The following is an 18,393-nucleotide window of genomic DNA, read 5'->3' as shown; positions in this document are numbered from 1 at the left end:
ACATTAGAATAAGCATTAACATCAAATAAAGATTAACACACATTAGATTAGTTGTTGATTTTATTTGTGTTGTATAAAATACACCAACAAAAACAACAATGACACAATGTGCATTTAGATAGTATGTATTGTGCATTGCACTGGCTTATAAAATATCTTCCACAAAAATATTTAAGTTACACATTAATTTTTAGCTCACAACAAATATAAATGTATTATCAATACGTTCCTTAAAAAGTCACATGTTTCAGAACAAAGTAAATGGAATCACATAAATCAACTTATCGATAAGGTTGTTGCTTTGCGCTTATATGCCACAAACGCGTTTTGTTACTTAAACTTTGCATACACTGCCTGATAAAATAGGATTCGTAAGTAAGTGTACATAACAGGGCAATAAATGAAAGAGCCTTTAACAAAGGCGAAGTAAAACACATATAAATAAAAACAAGAACTAAAAAAATGGCTATACATTCAAAAAATATAACAATGCAGTAGTAAAACTTTGTTCAACAGAAGTGATGTGTAACTTTATAGTGATAGCAGTTTTTATCATAACATGTCTGTTTTAACAAAAGTTAATGTTCCCTTTATGCACACCTTACATATTTCCTAAAAAATTACTGTTCACATTAAATTTTGATTTAAGAGTATTTCAAACAAATCTTTGAATAAAACACCGCAATAAATAAATGTTCAAATGAACAACAACTATAATAAGTGCCTTTACACAAATATTCCCATCAAACTAAACAAAATTAAGTGAAAAAAAATGAATGTTGATTTCAGAAATATGACACAAATGCAAACAATAAAAATGTTCATAACTTTGAAGCAAGTACGGTACAGAGAATGTTTCTAAGTGCCAACTTCCTAAGTCACTTGACATTGCCGCAATGTTGCGACTTAAAAGACCACCAGCTATGAGCATGTCCTGATGACATATTGTCAGTGAATCGTAACTGAAAAGTCATGCACACTTGATCCAACCGTTCAAAACAATTAGTTTTCTAAATTCTAATTTCCTGATTACAATCAATGACTACATGGACTATACAAGTTAACAGCATGAGAAACATCATATATTTTGAAACACTGAAACAAACAAGCTAATTTGTGGCAAGTAAAACAGGATAAACTACACTAACATTTTTGTAAAAAATATTAACAGGATAAACACAGATCTTAATGATAGACAAAAATGTTGATTGCAATGTAAGATAATGCATTCAATAAACACTTAACACAATAACGTCATATGAAACACAACATGCAATGAATTTAACGTTCTTGTAGTTAAATTTCATTGGTCATAAAATATGTTTTGAAGTCTAAATTATAAATTAACTTTGAATTTTTTAACTTTGAGATTAATTTTACAATCATGTTCATTTTTTTTCACACCTTTTTTTTATTTTTGAGTTTGACTCAAACCTAGTTTTCTAGAAGAATATGTGATCCTTCTTATATGAGCCACATTCTGAGAAAACTGGGCATAATGCATGTGTGTAAAGTGTCATCCCAGATTAGCCTGTGTAGTCTGCACAGGCTAATCAGGGACGACACTTTCCGCCTAAACTTGATTTTCGGCAAGGAGGGACTTCCTTGAAACTAAAAATACCATAAAAGCGGAAAGTGTCGTCCCTGATTAGCCTGTGTGGACTGCACAGGATAATCTGGGACGACACTTTACGCACATGCATTAAGCTCAATTTTCTCAGAACAAGACACATATATATCAGATTTAAGATTGCCCCTTAGGGTCCCAACATTAAAATACAGCTTTACACAGGAACTTAATTTGCACACTTCAATTTCAGGAAAATATCAACAAATGTTACATGAAGAAAACAACATCCAATTTATTTTATTTTTTGACTAGTAAAAACTGTTTAGTACATGTATAAACCTTTTTATTTAAACTTGATTGCATTAAAAGCCTACAGCTTACTGAAACGCAATTAAGTCAGTTTCCTGGGTAGAACCAGTACTTGATATATTTGGGGAGATCTAATTAATAGTCACACAGTGGGGATCATATCCACTACGCCACAGCAATCTCCAGAAGTGTTAAACTTGTTTGTCTAGCTTTTATATGTAATTGCAACATACTATAAAAACACAATAAAATAACAATACTGTATGGGAATATCAACTAGTAATTAACCTTGTTTAACTTAAAGAATTAATTTCATAATTACAATTCGCTTATGTGTTCATGTGCATGTATATTGAACAGAATATTTCAGTATGTGGTCTATTTGAAAGAAAACAAACTATTCATGTATGATCCATATGAAGTGAGTTATTTATTTTGAGAATACTATTTAGTAATTATTTGTTTTTGTTAAGCTTTCTAAAGGACAAATTATAAGTTTTTCAATTTTCAAACAGAAGCATTGTGACTCATAATACAAAACAAATACATTTTATATAACCCCCTCATTGCATTTTAAAAAGGAATTGTCATACTTATCCAGAACTTAAACAAATTTTAGCACCAACATTATAAATAACATCACATATATAATGATTAAATTGATAAGAACAACAATACCTTATCCATTAACAACAATTTTAAATACAAATTTTGGACGTAACAATGCAACAAATGGTCCCTATTTTTAAATTTGTAGAATATATTTATGAAAACAATGCACACAATTTACCACATCCAATGAAAACTACTTTGGATATAACCATACACCAAATATTTAACAATTTTTCCACAGCACTTAATTTTCAAAACTACTTCATTTATCAAATTTGGAATTATGATGCAAACAATCTTCCACACCAATTTCCAACTTGTTCATATAGTAAAATTGGACAGACAAATTTATAATGCACCAAAAATTTTTCACAATTTTTCCACATCCCTTACAGACTACATCATATACAAAACTGTGCATAACGATTCACCAGATTGTCCACTATTTTCTCCTCTATCTCCATTCCTGACTCCACCTCACTGGTTTCAAGCCTTATCCACTCTGTGTCCTTCAATGTCACCATGACAACCTCGTTCTTTCGGGTCATCAGCACATTGCCAATAACTAGTTCATGCTTGTATTTCTTCAAGGCTTGGCATGCCTTGTCTTTCAATAGATCCGCATCAGTTTCTAACTGTAATGTAAGAAAAACGCAAAATTATGATTTCTTGTAATTTTAAAGGGACTTTAGTTATTACTTACATAGCGTTTACAAAAAAGTTCTAAATCCTGAATGGCTTGTTGGAGCATGCTATATTTTACTCTCGATATCATGGTGTCGGAGAAACCCAAGGTATTGTCATAGCCAGCTCGTCGTCAGACGTCCGCGTCGTGCTAAAACCTTAACATTTTGTTAAGGTTTTGAACATTGGCTCTAAAATCAAAGTGCTTCAACCTACAACTTTGAAACTTCATATGTAGCTGCACCTTGGGTATGGCATGTAGAACTAATCAAGGTGCAGCTACATATGAAGTTTCAAAGTTGTAGGTGTTGAAGCACTTTGATTTTAGAGCCAATGTTCAAAACCTTTACAAAATTGTTCTTGTAACTTCATTGTTATGTGTACAATCAGGTCACTAAAAAGAGTACACTTTTCGCGCAGTAATATCATTTTCTCATTTAAAATATTGGACTATTGACCAAATTTACTAATGAAAGTAATCCAAACAAAACATCTCCATATTTCCCATTTTTAAAAAGTTGTATTTCATTATTTTCCTCCAAAAGTAGAGCTTAAAATAAAATGTTTCTTACTTGACTACAAAATACAACATTTTAAAATTATTTTTCAAATAAACAGATAAAACACACCTTAAAAGACACAACAAATGCTTCCGGTACCCAGTTCATCACAAGAGCTTCCAACATTTTAGGAACCAGCTCCAATGACAATTTCAAGGGACCATCCGAGGACTGGATTTTATGAAGTGGCTGCAAAGACATATAAGCAAAGTATAAATGTCAGCTTTAGAAATGTGGAAATGAAATACAACTTGGAAAACAAGAGGACTTTGACTGCTCTGAATCGCTCACCTAAGTTCACGGTACATTAATTGTAAAATACATCACCTAAAGACCTAGTTTTCAATCATAACTGACCTAGATACAAATTTGGTCTACATATTGTGAACATAAATTTTTCTTGCAAAGTTTCATCTAGATGTGGGTTTCAGAGTCTTTAGAAGTTGTGTTGTTTTTTTTCAGATTTGACCGCATGAGCTAATTTTGAAATGCGCTTTACAAAGAATATTGTAAAGATAAACATTTTGACCAAGTTTCCTCTAGAATAGTACATTGTAGATTGGGTAAACAATTGTGGCTTCTTTATGTTTTTCTAGTATTTGTCCTGAGGATCTAGGTTTTAGATGCTTATGATCCAGAATCAAGCTTAGCCTACATTGTGTGATCGTTCTAATCAAGTAAAGTTAAAATAATAAAACAAGCTACAAAATAGGTGACAATGTTTTTCTAAGTTATGACCTGGTAACCAATTTTTTTGACACACGTGACCTAGATTTAAACTTTGCCTAGACATTGTCAATATAATATTCTGATCAAATTTCATGAAGATATCCTGACCAACTTTCATCCAGTGTTAGCAGGTTTGACATGGTGACCTTGTTTTTGGAGACACTTGATCAACATTCAAATTTGTCCAAGATATTGTCAAGGTATACAATCTGACCAATTGTCATGAAGATTGAGTCATAAGCGCTGTCTTTATACTTGAAACAAGGTTTGTCTAAGATTTGACCTGGTGCCAAAGTTCTTGGAAGCAAGACAAATATTCAAACTTTGCCTAGATATTGTCAAGGTCAACAATCTGAGCAAGTTACATCAAATCATAAATGTGGCTTTTAAAGGGATAAGAAGGTTTTTCTAAGATTTCACCTGATGGCCTAGTCTTTGGACACGTGATCCAGAATCTAAAGCAGTCTATATAATATCAAAATAAACATTACAATATCCATATTTTTTCAACTTTTTGTCAGATATCTGCATTATATGGTCTATAACTAAGTAACAGTTTACAAAATGACAACTGGTGACATGCGATAAACATTTTCATACATTAATCTTGTTTAATCCAAACTAAACTTGCAAGGTTTTTGGTTGAAATGCAATATTTCGGGTTCTACATGTATCCCACTGAAAGCAATCCTGTCAGGGATGATCAAATGGTATTGATCAACAGGTTTCTGCCCAAATGTTTTCTATACATTGTTGCGTAATCGTTCATAGTTCATGGACGACACATAGTTACTAACAATGTTCAATACTCTTAAATTACCAGTGTGTAGCCTATCATTCGATATCTCGTCATGCGCATAATGCCAAGATGACGAGTTTTGCATTAACTACCATTTTCTCGTGCCGCGCATGGGACAAGTCGGTCCCTCTCTATTTATGTTAATTTCTCTGCATAATATAGGATAAAATATATAACAACACCATATATCAGTTTCTAGTCCAATTTAATGTCTAACATACTTAATATTTTCAGTTATACAAATACGTTGTGATTGCTACATGATTGTGTCTTTCTCGATCCGTACGCCTCCAAGTCTCAACGCTAACTGCACTATTCCCCTCTAACATTTGCCCCATGAAACTCTGTTATGAATCCCATTGGTCAGTGTTCTATGCGTGTTTATTTCTGATTGGCTGAATTACAACCTAGGACTGGAGAAGTCACTATTCAAGTATGCACACGCTAATCAGCATTGTGATACCAATAAATAATGCAAATACAGCCCAAGGCTTGTGTCAACAGCATCGTATACCCGACACAAGCATCGTAACCCTTTGTTGTTAAACATACACCAGATCCAAATATTTAATATTTTTGATATACTTGTCAATATTTCGTACATAAAGAAAACCCATTATTTAACAACATCATGACCCTCCAGTATTCTTCCCCTTAGATAGTGTAATGTACGTTTTTCTGTCAATCACCTTATATAATGACCGCAAAAAACCTATTTGAATTTGAATACCTGTTAAATAGTATATGTAAACCAAAAAAGAAACTTCATAAAATATAACAAGAAACATGATTGCGCAAAGAAATCAGAATTTTTAAGTTTTACAAATTAATTTTCATGAAGGTATTTCACCTTGCAAGCAAGATCTGGGTATAACCTACTTACACAGAAAAATGCACCATTATATCTCCCTCTAGACTGAGACTAAAGTCATTGAGCAGAAACCACTTTTCTAATTTAAGTCACAAGTACCTTTACTCAACTGGCCCTTATTTTCTTCTTGAAAGTGAATTTAATGCGCATAAAATGTGCACTTAAAGGGGCCTTTTCACAGATTTTGGCTTTTTTTAAAACTTATTCATTAAATGCTTTATATTGATAAATGTAAACATTGGATCATAAAAGCTCCAGTAAAAAATCAAGAAAAAAAATAAAAAAAGGAAAAGAACATTGCCCGGAGCAGGTTTCGAACCAGTGACCCCTGGAGTCCTGCCAGAGTCCTGAAGTAAAAATGCTTTAGCCTACTGAGCTATTCCGCCGTGTACACATTCATGACGTATTTTATACCTTATATAAGCAATCTTCGTAGTTTCACAAAATTTAACGACAAAAACAGAACTCTCCAAATTATTCAATCGTTTCGCGTTGCAACGCTTTATAATTTTTAGGTTTTAAAATCGTCAAAAGATGCATATAATGGCTATATTAGAGCATGGTTAATGTTCAGTATTACTGTTTCCTCACAAATATCATAACTAAAACGAAAACTTACGAATCTGAAACAACTTTTTTCAATTTTGTCAATTTGCCAAAGCGTGAAAAGATCCCTTTAAAAAGCAAAATACACTTGTATTGCTTATATTAGTGTATTAATGCAGGAAAAGTGCAGAAAAACCCTACTCATTCCCTAATTTCAATTGTTAAAATGAACATTGAATAAAGAAAAAAATAAGGGCAATATATTCATTTCTTGAGATGGTCTAATGAAATCCCAAACTTGATGTGCATGTAAGCTGTCCTTATTCCAAATTTGAGCATTATGACTATGTGTCCATCATAACTGAAGTTACTGAATTCAAACTGTTTCTATATTTTTAGCAACAGTGGCCTTGACATTTACCCAGCTGGTCCCAGACCCACCCTCATGCTATGTCACATGTCAGCTAGAAATATTAGCTGTTGCATACATATGATTACCTGCATTTTGTTATTAAAATAAGTACATAAGTTTGACTTACCATTTTGTCAGCTGGAATGTAGAAATCTGAAACAGCTGCTGCTAAATACAACATAGCCCTGTTTCCAAGACTTTTCATAATGCATGAAGCTGCCTTTAGCAAGTGCAGATAATCCGCAAGTGTTGTGAACTCCACCATGAGTAGCCTCCCTTCTTCCTGTACTTGTTTGTACTTTTTCAGAACGGTTCTTAACTTTTCAGTATGCTCTTCTTTGACTGAAAAAGTATACAATCATATTAAAGAATAAATAATATTGTTAAAAAGCTACAAGAAACATTGTTAAACAAAAATATCTACTGGTTTAAGTGTACTACACATGGCAAAAAATTTAGAATATTTACAAAAAAATCCCTGTAAAAAAAGATAGGAAAAACAAAATTATGTTCTCAGAAAATGTCTAACTGCCTGACAGGTTCCAAATAAGTTCAATTTTTCAGGAGTATGCAGAGTGAAGATACTGCATTGATTGTCTTGTAAATTGCAGCATGAGAAACTACTAGATGTGACATGCCATTTTCTGCCTACGAGTTCGATAGTCGGAAGCATTCCCAATGCCAAAAATGCATAATTTTTCCCCAATTCTCAAAAAAAATCCCAATTTAAAAACAAATCACAAAAATTGAAAGTTTTTTAGAAAGAAGTGTCTTATGACTTATGATTATTAGACTCTATATCTCAATTTTATTTTGTAAACAACCTACAAAATATATAACCATAATTTATATGAATTTTATCCAAAACGACTGGAAAACTCCCTGCCCAAATAATGCTTTTGTCGATGAAAATTATTCCCAATTTGGAAGATTTCGCGACTTAGGAATATGTACATCTGCAGCTGTAACATCTAATTAATTTGCAAATAAACAAGTTTTGTCTTTAATTTGTCTTAAGGGCTATACTAGGACAGGGCATAAGAGTAAAGTGATACCATTTAACTTCCCATCATTGCCAATCTCAAGGACATCAAGCAGTTTAGTGTGTGGCAGATGGCGGGTGTACGGCTGCAATGATCTGGCCCTATGAAGGAATATCACCAAGTAGCCATGCTTCAGAAAATATCTGATTCTGTGATGAAGGATCACTTGTTTAAACTTTGAAATTGATTTGAATTTGTCTGTAAATATTTGTCTGTCCATTCCCAAAAGAATCTAAACTTAATTTTTCACCACAATGTATGACCAAATATATAAATGACTTAATAGTGTTTATATCCTTAAAACATACTCAATATCCTAATGTCAATAAATCCACAAATAGCTTTTAGAAAAGTTGCTTGAAGTAAACTAACAACACACAATGCATGACATAGTGAAGATCAAGAATTTTGCTCTCATTAAAAAAATAATCTGAAGGACAGTATGACTCCTTTGAAATCATGCAAAGTAAAACTGTCACTGTAGATATTGGGAGATGTTCCTGACAGTGATGAGAATGTTGGAATGACAAATATTCCTAACCTCATGTTTTCACACAACTACAAATCCATGAGGAGCATTAAAAAGTGTCACTCAAGTATATAAAACAATTTAACAAAAAAAACACAACATAATCTCCTGTTTATGCCTCGCGCTTTGTAATGATTGGCTAATTTAAAACTTCTTCTGTTAGAATCTGCCACTAACTCAAAAGAATGCCCCACAAATTACTTTTTCCATCAATCAAATGAGCCTCGCTCTGTGAAAAGGGGGTTAAATGTATGTGAGTAATGTGTAGTTTCAGATTAGCCTATGCAGTCTGCACAGGCTTATCAGGGACTACACTGTCTTCTTTTATGGTATTTTTCATTAAAAAAAGTCTCTTCTTAGCAAAAAATCCAGTTTAGACGGAAAGTGTTGTCCCTATTCTGGGACGACACTGTACAAACATGCATTAAACCCCTTTCACAGAGCACAGACTGAATATATCAAGGATACTCTGCTGATGCTGAGCCTCTTGTTCCGATGCTGAAGTTATCAATAAATCTGACTGTGTTTCCTTCCAAAGGAACTGTGGTTCCCCCAGACTGAAAGTACAAACACAGGATATCTTCAAGGTTTATCCTGACAAAAAAAGTAATTTATCTAACCTCAAACCCACAGCAATTAATTACAATCACTACTATGGTCCATCTGTTGATCATGAATGACACTAATTAAATAAATCATACATGACATAATTTAGTTATTGTGTCTTTATGAGGCTGATATCATGTTCTATTAACAATAAAACACTTTATGGTAAAAACCTCTTAGTTAGAATGTCCCTATAATTTCAGTGGTTTGCATAAAAAAACAATTAAATTCAATCGAATTAAATTTTTTAACTTAAAATGCCTTAATGATACTTTGCAGGTTATTCATTAACAGCAAAATTCATCAAAACCTTAGCAAACTGGCAAGATGTCTTTAGGTCTTACTCTGCCATTTGCCATTGTCAAAATTAGCCAATTTGCTATAAATTTAGCAAACTGCATGGCTAAAGAAAATATTTGGATACAACTTTTTCTTCTTAAATACCCATAAAATAACCAAAATAAGTAGAATTTGGCAAAAGCACATCATAATTGGCTTCAGATTTTTTTTAGCCCTGGTAAATCAGTCTAATGTGAGTCGTGTTCTGAGAAAACTGAGCATAATGCATGTGTGTAGTGTCGTCCCAGATTAGCCTGTGCAGTTTGCACAGGCTAATCAGGGACGACACTTTCTGCCTAAATTGGATTTTTGCTAAGAAGAGACTTCATTTAAAGGAAAAATGTAATAAATGCGGAAAGTGTCGTCCCTGATTAGCTTGTGCAGACTGCACAGGCTAATCTGGGACGACACTTTACGCACAAGCATTATGCCCAGTTTTCTCAGAATGCGGTTCATTTGATTTGTGTCAAATTACTAACTCTGAGAAACAACCAATACTTTGATTATAAGAAAAGAAACATTCAAATATTCTTTGATGAGGATCTTCTACTGGTTAAATTTTACCTCATTTACACCTTCGGAAAAAATTCAATAAATTGGATGATTAATGCATTAAATGTATAACAAGTTCAACTGTTGATTTGATAAATTCAAACAACACAATACCCATGAATACTAACAGAAAAAACAAATTTGCAAAGCAAATAGAGACCATACAATTTACATCCCCAGCCCGATTATCAAGAGAAAAATATCTAATTCTCAGCAGAAAGCCAAGAGGGTGACTTAATCCCTTTTAGAAAGCTATCATATCTTTTTCAAAGAGCTTAGAGGAATTCATATTCCCTTTATTTTCAATTCAGTTGTTAGCAAACGGTTCCGTTTAAAGTTACATCCTATTTAAATTCCAGCAAACATTATTAATTTTGTAATAAGCCTTTACAATCAAATACATCCAATTGTAAACTGTCTGATATTTCTTATATACTCAATCCTTAAGCTTTTATCGTATTTATAAATGCTTTTTTGGCATTGCACATAAAAGAACTTTGATGTCAGACATGTATATGGGTTGTGAAAAAGGTTGTTTTTTAAATAATGGTTATTTTATGATGTCAAATGTTGTCACTCATGATTAAAGGCGAATGCCGTGGTGTAGTGTATACCGTGTCAACCGAGCGATCAGAGGGTAAACTCAATTATTTGCCGATATATGGCTGATAAGGTGTCAAAAACAACACTTGTGGCGTTGTGCACTCGACTAAAAGATATGGTTTGTTAATAGGGGGCAATAAAGGTATTAGTGATGTTAATTTTAAACCAGACAGAGCTTGAATAGCGAATTTTTTTGTAAACGTATAAAATGTATAAACGCTTCAAAAGCAGGACTGTCCCTCCAAGAGTGGGACATCTGGCATATATGGTCACAAAATTGTTAAATTCGTTCTTCATTGGCTTTCAACCCAGCCGGTCAGGAAGTGTTAAAAGCAGAAGCGTCCGCCATTCTGTTCTGTGTTCTTCTTGAACCCCCTTTGTAGAGGAACCAAACAATTGTTTGTAGACAGTGAATAATCCTCCACTGAATATAAACACTCTATATTACACGTTCACACTATTCACTCCTTAAATCACACACCTTTCACTAGAATATAAGTCTATCCACTAATCGCGAATATATGTGACTTAGAACTGTACGCGCAATTTTTCATTAGTTGTTAAAATATTAAATGAGATAAAAATAAAAATAAAGCATTCAGTAAAAGTTCATTTACGGAAGGTCGGAGAGTGCTTCTGTACATACATTAGAATTGTATTGCCTTGAATAAAATACCCAATAAACACTATTGCCAGTTTAATTAAGAATTATGCCCTTCTTTAGTTTTTGTGTGTTTGGTACGGGTTGGTCGCTGGCTTGCATTGGTCACTAACAGCAACTGACGTGTCCTGTCCAAACCGTACAACAACCGTCTACAATGCTTCTCAAACTCGTGAAATTCTGTAGACAAATGGGTTTTCAGGAAAGTCTTTAAAGTTGGCCAACTGTTGATGAGTATGTAGAGCTGTTCGTCTACGGGTAAAGTATTAAAGGAAGTCTCTGTTATCGCCTCCCACTGACGTTCTATGTCTACCATAATTGACTGTCTAACACTATGCAGGGCACTTCACTTGAGCACAAAATGTTCTGCGGTTTCATTTTCTTCACCACACATCTGGCATGTTGGGTTAATATCATACTGGTTAAAGTTCTTACGTTTTGTTTGGAGCATGTAAGTCCCTGTGAGTAACCGTACCTTTGTTTTTAACCATTCTGACTCTCTGGCTGTATATTCCAATGAGAGCAGAGGGTGAATCTTAACAGGCACATACTTATCTTGTCTCAAGAAAAACAATGTGGAATATAAGGGTGTTAAACTGTCTATTTGATCACTCCAGTAGCTATAAACCGCTTTGAGTACACGTGTCTTCCATTTTCCCTTCGTGGGTGTGTTGTCAGCTAAGTCAGCAACAGTCCCCAACTCGTACTTCCACATGATATGCTGCACTTGTATGAACCAGGATGAGCTGTCAACTGATTTAAAGCTAATCTGACCTACAAGTAGCGCCCACTCAATACTGTTTTTATCTTGCGAGCAAAAGTCCGGATAGAAGATATACTGCCGCATTGGCTGTGTTGTCTGGTAGTCTAAGAATTTCTTTAACAAGCTTTCTTTGGAATGCTTCGAGACAGTTTATAATGCGTTCAGGAGGTAATAACAGTTCCAATCCATATAAAAGCACGGGATGAACATAAGATTTGTAAAGATGAATAATGGACAGTACATTTAGTCCCGCTTGCCCTTTGTAACCACTACCGAATATACTATATGCTTTTCTTCTTGCTTTTTAAAAAATTTCATCCACATTAGCTTTTTGGTTGTTCAGCATAGAGTAGTTCGTATAATACCGAGATGTATAGCTCTTTGCACAGATGGGATTTCGTCATTGTTCATGAAGAGGGGAGTAGACACGCCCTTTTTACGTTGGTGACTAACATGGATATGCATGCTCCTGGTAGGTTGTAACAGGTATCGCTCCATATTGGCGAATTCTGCTGAAATGTTTAACGGTTCCTGAGCTTTGTTGACCGTCTCGGCACATAAGCATATATTGTTCGTACAAGCACTGGCCGAACATTTGACGTCACCGATAGTGGATCCCACCCTGGCTTCTTGTAGGCAATCACGCAGCGGGTTAACGTAGACCTTGTAAAGGTCGGCGCTCAGTACTCCTCCCTGTCTAACGCCCTGCTGAACACTGAACTCAGCCGAGACACACCCCTTCCACTTAACTGCACTAGTCGAATCCCTATGGAAGCTATTGATTAGGGACCAATGTTTGTCGGATACTCCAATGTGACCCAGTCGTCGAATAAGGTGTTTGTGGTCTACCACATCAAACGCAGATCTCGCATCCAGAAAGATCAAATGCATTTCGGATCTATTGTCATGACATTCAAAATACAGTTCTTCTACTATAAAAGCTGAATTTAGCGGTGAAGAGTTCTTAGTAAAACCCCGTTGGTATATATTGTGGCTGCTCTTTATGTTTGGTGCTATCCTATCACGCAGTATTGCTTCAATGACCTTGCCAATCACTGGTAGAATTGTAATGAACCTGTAGTTCCCTGAAACATTGGGTTCACCTTTGTTTTTGAAAATGGGAGTCACCACACCTCTCTTCAAAGCCGCAGGCTAGTCCACTAGCAAATACATGGTGCTGTCTTCATAGATCAATATATGTTCGACTGACATGTAAACATCTGGCGCTTTACCAGTATTCAAACTTTTAACTGCTTTTTCAAGTTCAATCTTAGTTACAGGTTGGACGTATTGATTGTGGTTCATATTCACAGTCATTTCGTATTCAAGATTCATGATTTCATTATATACATTGTCGAAAAGGTCATTGTTGCCCAAGAGCTTCAAAATGATCATGAAAACCACATAAATTTTATCTTCTTGGTACCGTTGGTTACCTATGTATAGATCAGTAATAAACCTGCCCTGATTGTTACGTTGGCTATTCACTAGCTTATGAAATGTTCTAGAGTCATATTTCCTGCTTTCAATTATCTTCTGTTTTAGTTCATAGTCTTTTTTCGCAATTGCCTGCCTAACACTGGATCGTAGTGCCCTCTTAGCCAAGTTCTTTTCAGTTAACAAACTACTCTCTCCACGCGGTCTACCCGCCCGCTTCCAAGCTTTGTATGCACTTTTCATGTTCATGACATTGTTTCTAATTTCTGGGTTCCACACCTTTAACTTAGGTTTCGAATTAAACAGTTTCCTTCTACTGGCAAGATTTGATGCAGATTCACTCATAAGCTCACAGAAATCTTTAACAAACTCCTCGACATTATCATCAGCAATTTCAGTTTCTAGGGTTACAAGACCGTCCTTGACCCTAATGGAATATACATGTTTATCAATAGTTCTCCAGTTCACCCTAGCGCTTATTACGCTCTCTTCTGGCTTTATATTTAAAGTAAGATTACACAAAAGTTCAACCTTAATAGGATAGTGATCCGATGTATTTGTCCGCAGGTCATTAAGTACGAACTTTCTTGAAGTGATTAGCACTGATGGCACGTTGAACAGAAAAAAGTCTATCTCGGTGCACTCATTGCCTCGAGGGTCAAGGTATGTTTCCCCGGAATTCTCAAATTTAAGATCAAAGTCATTTACCAGTTCTTTCAAGTAATTAAGTCTTCTAGATCCATGAGCCCCTCCAAGATTTTCATAAAGTCGCCGCCCAAAAGGATATAATTGTGAGTGTTATATTTTAAAATGATTTCCCTTAACTGGTCCACACAATCGCAAAACTCAGTCACATTACCGCTCAACCCCCGACAGGGCATGTATACAGACACTATGACTAGTCCCTTAATGTCCTTGAAGTTAGAAAGTTACAGGCATTGAATTCTGTTTCCTCCCTCGTCAAGCACAGTCACTTTTGGATCAAGTTCTATCTTCCATAAAACACCTACCACGCCAAAACCTCGCGGAAGCTGTGTAGGCAATAATGGGTCAATCATTATAATCTGTACCTTTTCCAACAGAGTTTATGTTTTGGTGAGCTTCACTTAAGAGATCAATTTGAGACTGAAATAGCCATGTTCTTGCACTAGTATACTATCGTTACACTTAAAAATGTCCGCTATGGCGAGTGTACTAGTCACAATGTTCTTACAATTAAAAGAAGCTATCCCTAACGTTTTTGAAGACTTGCTACTAGGTTCAAAACTAACACTCGGTTCCGACCCTTGCGCTATCTGGGAATGTTCCGATGTTTGACGTGGTACAAAAAAGGATGCTGATCAGGAAAGCTCCTTACACTAGTGCCTGCCGGTAGATACATCAACGGTTGACCATGGACATGTCTAGGCACTACTGACACATGTTCGCTATCACGGTCTACACTGTTGCGGTTCGGTACGCTCTCTACAAATAACCGGGAGCCAGACAACTCGCCCCAAAGCCAACTCGCCCCAGGACAAGTCGCCCCGAAAATCTGGACAAGTCGCCCCAAATATGTTGGACAACTCGCCCCAATCGAAAGACAACTCGCCCCAATTCTGTTTCTTATATATAGTATTATAGAAATTTTGTTCAAATAAAATTTGTTAAGTTTAATGTATTAATATTCGTGATTATTGTTTTTAGGAAATGAAGTTGTATGATGTTTTTTTTTTTCATTTCATATTGTAAAACTTTGTAATTCAATAATTGTTTACAAACGTGTGAAATGTTAAACGTTTATTTTGAGGTCATGCTTTCATTTTCTGTTCAAAGATTGTTTAATGAGACATTTTGTATGATAGTTTGGTTTAATTTAAGAATAATGGAATGTCTTTGTGTTAGTTATGTTTTGAAAACGTGTGAATTGACGAAAATTAATTAAGCCGGCATGCTTTCATTGTCTGGTCAAAGATTTATTAATAAGACAAACGGTATGACAGTTTGGCGTGATTAAAGAATAAATAAGGTAACACGCTTAACCAGACAACAATGCTGTTTGCAAAGTAATTATAAGGGCTGACTATATATAAAGAGGGTATCTGAATGAGCTCAAAGTATGTGTTTTGTTTGTGTCGGACAATACTATTTGTGACTTGGAATACGATTGCTATATAGTTGTGTGGGTTTCAGTGCATCTGCCATGTGTTCAAACATATATGTGCTTATTTGATGTCGGATACAATAATTTTCTAGTGTTAGTTAGTTTTGTGTTTGTGTTTCTGCAATGGCAGAAGTGGCAAATTGTATACATTGTGGAAAGACAGTTGGGCAGAGGCAACGTGCTGTTTCTTGCGATGCCTGCGAGCGATGGCAACACATAGGCTGTGATTCTGGTAAGTAAACTTATAATATAATTATTTGTTGTGTCTTACATTTTTTAGGTCAGGCAGCTTTTGTTTCCCCATAAATAATGAATCTAAATTGTTGGATACTTGCATATTATCGGGTAATCAACCAATGTCCGTTAATCCGGTGACACATAACAGATGTGTTTTACGACCTGATAACGACCATAAAACCTTTCAGATAAATGTCAGAAGTCACTGGACCGTTATCTTTGCGTTATTTGGGTGATGTATACCGCTTTAAACTATTGCTCATGGTGTAATATTGAATGTGTTTACAGTTTTTTTTACTTGTCAGTACAAATATATTTTAAACGTTTGTATAAATCCTTAGTATTGAACATAACTATCTGCTGAAATGATTGAATATTATGATAAAATGTGCATTTTATATTTATGATAAGAATTTACATTAACCTTTTATTTAATATCCTTCATGTATATACATAAGTCGCATATTTTGAAAATAATTACTTTGTCAAAAAAGGCGTGAAAACTCGACATTCATTCTTTCGTAAGGTCCGGTGACGACATGAAGCAGCTTCCGTTACTGTTTGCGGTGATGGCCGGAAAAACCAGTGAAAACTACACACAGGTAATTGTATTACCCTTACAGTTCGTACCCTTACGGATATTTACATATGCTTAAATATACAGTATTAACACACATTCGCTCACAGCCTGTGAATGTTTTCACACTCATGCAAACTTGAAAGTTGAGCGACTAATAGAATCAATAAAATCACGAATAAAAAAATTAAAATGATTTAACACACGCGTCATTTTTCCAATTATTTTCCAGGTTTTCAAAGGCGTCATGGACATCCTCCATAACGAAACTCGAGTGAAAGAATTCACTCGACACAGACTTCTCCCAACACAGGTGAAGATGGTATCAGAAGGAAAGCTATCCAGGCGACAACGAAGGAAGAACACGTCTCTCCAGGGAAAAATCTTCAAGCTGTGGGAAGCGTACGAGAGCGGAGAATTGTCAGTCAACGGCCTACTGAGGAAATGCAGTGGCATTTATGGACCAAATGCATGAACGTTGCTCATTTGATGTCTTTCTGATTGTTGGAAATGTTTCAACCCTTGTTTTTGAAAAGCTTGTTTGTGTTTGAAAGTTACTGTGTGTTTGTAATGTTTTACCATTATTATATTTTTTAAATGTTTGATAATATTCATCATTTACGGACCAAATGCCTGCCTGAAAGTTGCTAGATTGAATTGAAATAAATTATTGCTCATTTGTTGTTGTTTTTTTCTTCTGATTGTTAGAAATGTTTCAACCATTGTGTTTAAAAGCTTGTTTCTGTGTGAAAGTTTGTGTTTAATTATTACGGATGTTTGAAATGTTTGATAATATTCATCATGGCTCATTACAACCTGTGTTTGTAATGTTTTAAAAGTATTAAAGATGTTGGAAATGTTTGATAATATTTTGTGAAAGTTTGTGTTAATTATTACGGATGTTTGAAATGTTTGATATTATTCATCAAGGCTCATTACAAACTGTGTTTTAAAATTATTTTTAAAATGTGTTAATAAATGGAAATGTTTGATAATATTTTGAATTGTCTTTTCATTCATAAATCTGTGTTATTTATTTCATTTAATATGCTAAAATTGATGCTTTGTATGTTTTCAATAAAAACAAATGTTAGTATCGTGAGTCTGTAATTGTTATAAATTATGAATAAAATTATGAATATAACACATTTCTATTTTTATTTTTTTCCCCATGTATTATTCGTTTTGTGTATTCAGCATTCCTTTTAAAGTCAAAAATGTTATTTAATACATTTTTTCACAAAGAGTATTATATATATGACAAAATATTTTGTTGCACGCTGTCATTTAATTTGGGGCGAGTTGTCTTTTATTTGGGGCGAGTTGTCTTTCGATTGGGGCGAGTTGTCCAATATATTTGGGGCGACTTGTCCAGATTTTCGGGGCGACTTGTCCTGGGGCGAGTTGGCTTTGGGGCGAGTTGTCTGGTAACCCAAATAACCACCCTTTAAATTTCACCCAATGTACTGTTTCATAAAGTATTGAAAAGTGATATATTATTTGCTTATTGTCAAATTTGAGGGGCATCAAGGACTAATACATCCGTAATAATATGTCCGAAGTCTACTCTACTTTAGATTGCCAGTTTCTGCGATGTTTAATTCAGAAAAAAATGCTAATTTTAATGAGATTTTTTTTTTACTGTGACAAGGACAACTCTGGCATTGCTCCGTTTGACAGCTGTGTCACAAAATAGTTTAATTCGTTCTTCATTGGCTTTTAACCCAGCCGGTTCGGGAGTGTTGTAAAAGAAGTCAGCAGCGTCTGCCATTTTGTAAATAAATAACCTCCCTTATTAAAGAGTATTGATA

The 18,393-nt window shown here is 34.6% G+C and overlaps 1 protein-coding gene across 2 annotated transcripts; it reads right to left on the bottom strand.

Annotated features, from left to right (window-relative positions):
• Positions 1 to 42: 42 nt before the first annotated feature.
• On the bottom strand, positions 43 to 18,363 carry LOC127859981 (phosphopantothenate--cysteine ligase-like). Of its 2 annotated transcripts, none has more exons than XM_052397655.1 (6): positions 18,225 to 18,363; positions 9,133 to 9,221; positions 8,148 to 8,278; positions 7,220 to 7,434; positions 3,805 to 3,924; positions 43 to 3,126 (listed from the first exon to the last, which is right to left on the bottom strand). In XM_052397655.1, the coding sequence occupies exons 1-6, from the start codon at positions 18,351 to 18,353 to the stop codon at positions 2,893 to 2,895; spliced, it is 918 nt and encodes a 305-aa protein (XP_052253615.1). In that variant the 5' UTR covers positions 18,354 to 18,363; the 3' UTR covers positions 43 to 2,892. The 2 variants fall into 2 exon arrangements, with proteins under 2 accessions (XP_052253615.1, XP_052253616.1); XM_052397656.1 differs by lacking the exon at positions 18,225 to 18,363 and adding an exon at positions 14,983 to 15,095.
• Between the last annotated feature and the right edge of the window lie 30 nt (positions 18,364 to 18,393).

This window comes from Dreissena polymorpha, chromosome 15 (assembly GCF_020536995.1).
Source record: "Dreissena polymorpha isolate Duluth1 chromosome 15, UMN_Dpol_1.0, whole genome shotgun sequence".
In the NCBI taxonomy this organism is placed as follows: Eukaryota; Metazoa; Mollusca; class Bivalvia; order Myida; family Dreissenidae; genus Dreissena; species Dreissena polymorpha.
The sequence above is the reverse complement of the archived record's forward strand: the minus strand, read 5'-3'. Positions and strand labels throughout refer to the sequence as shown.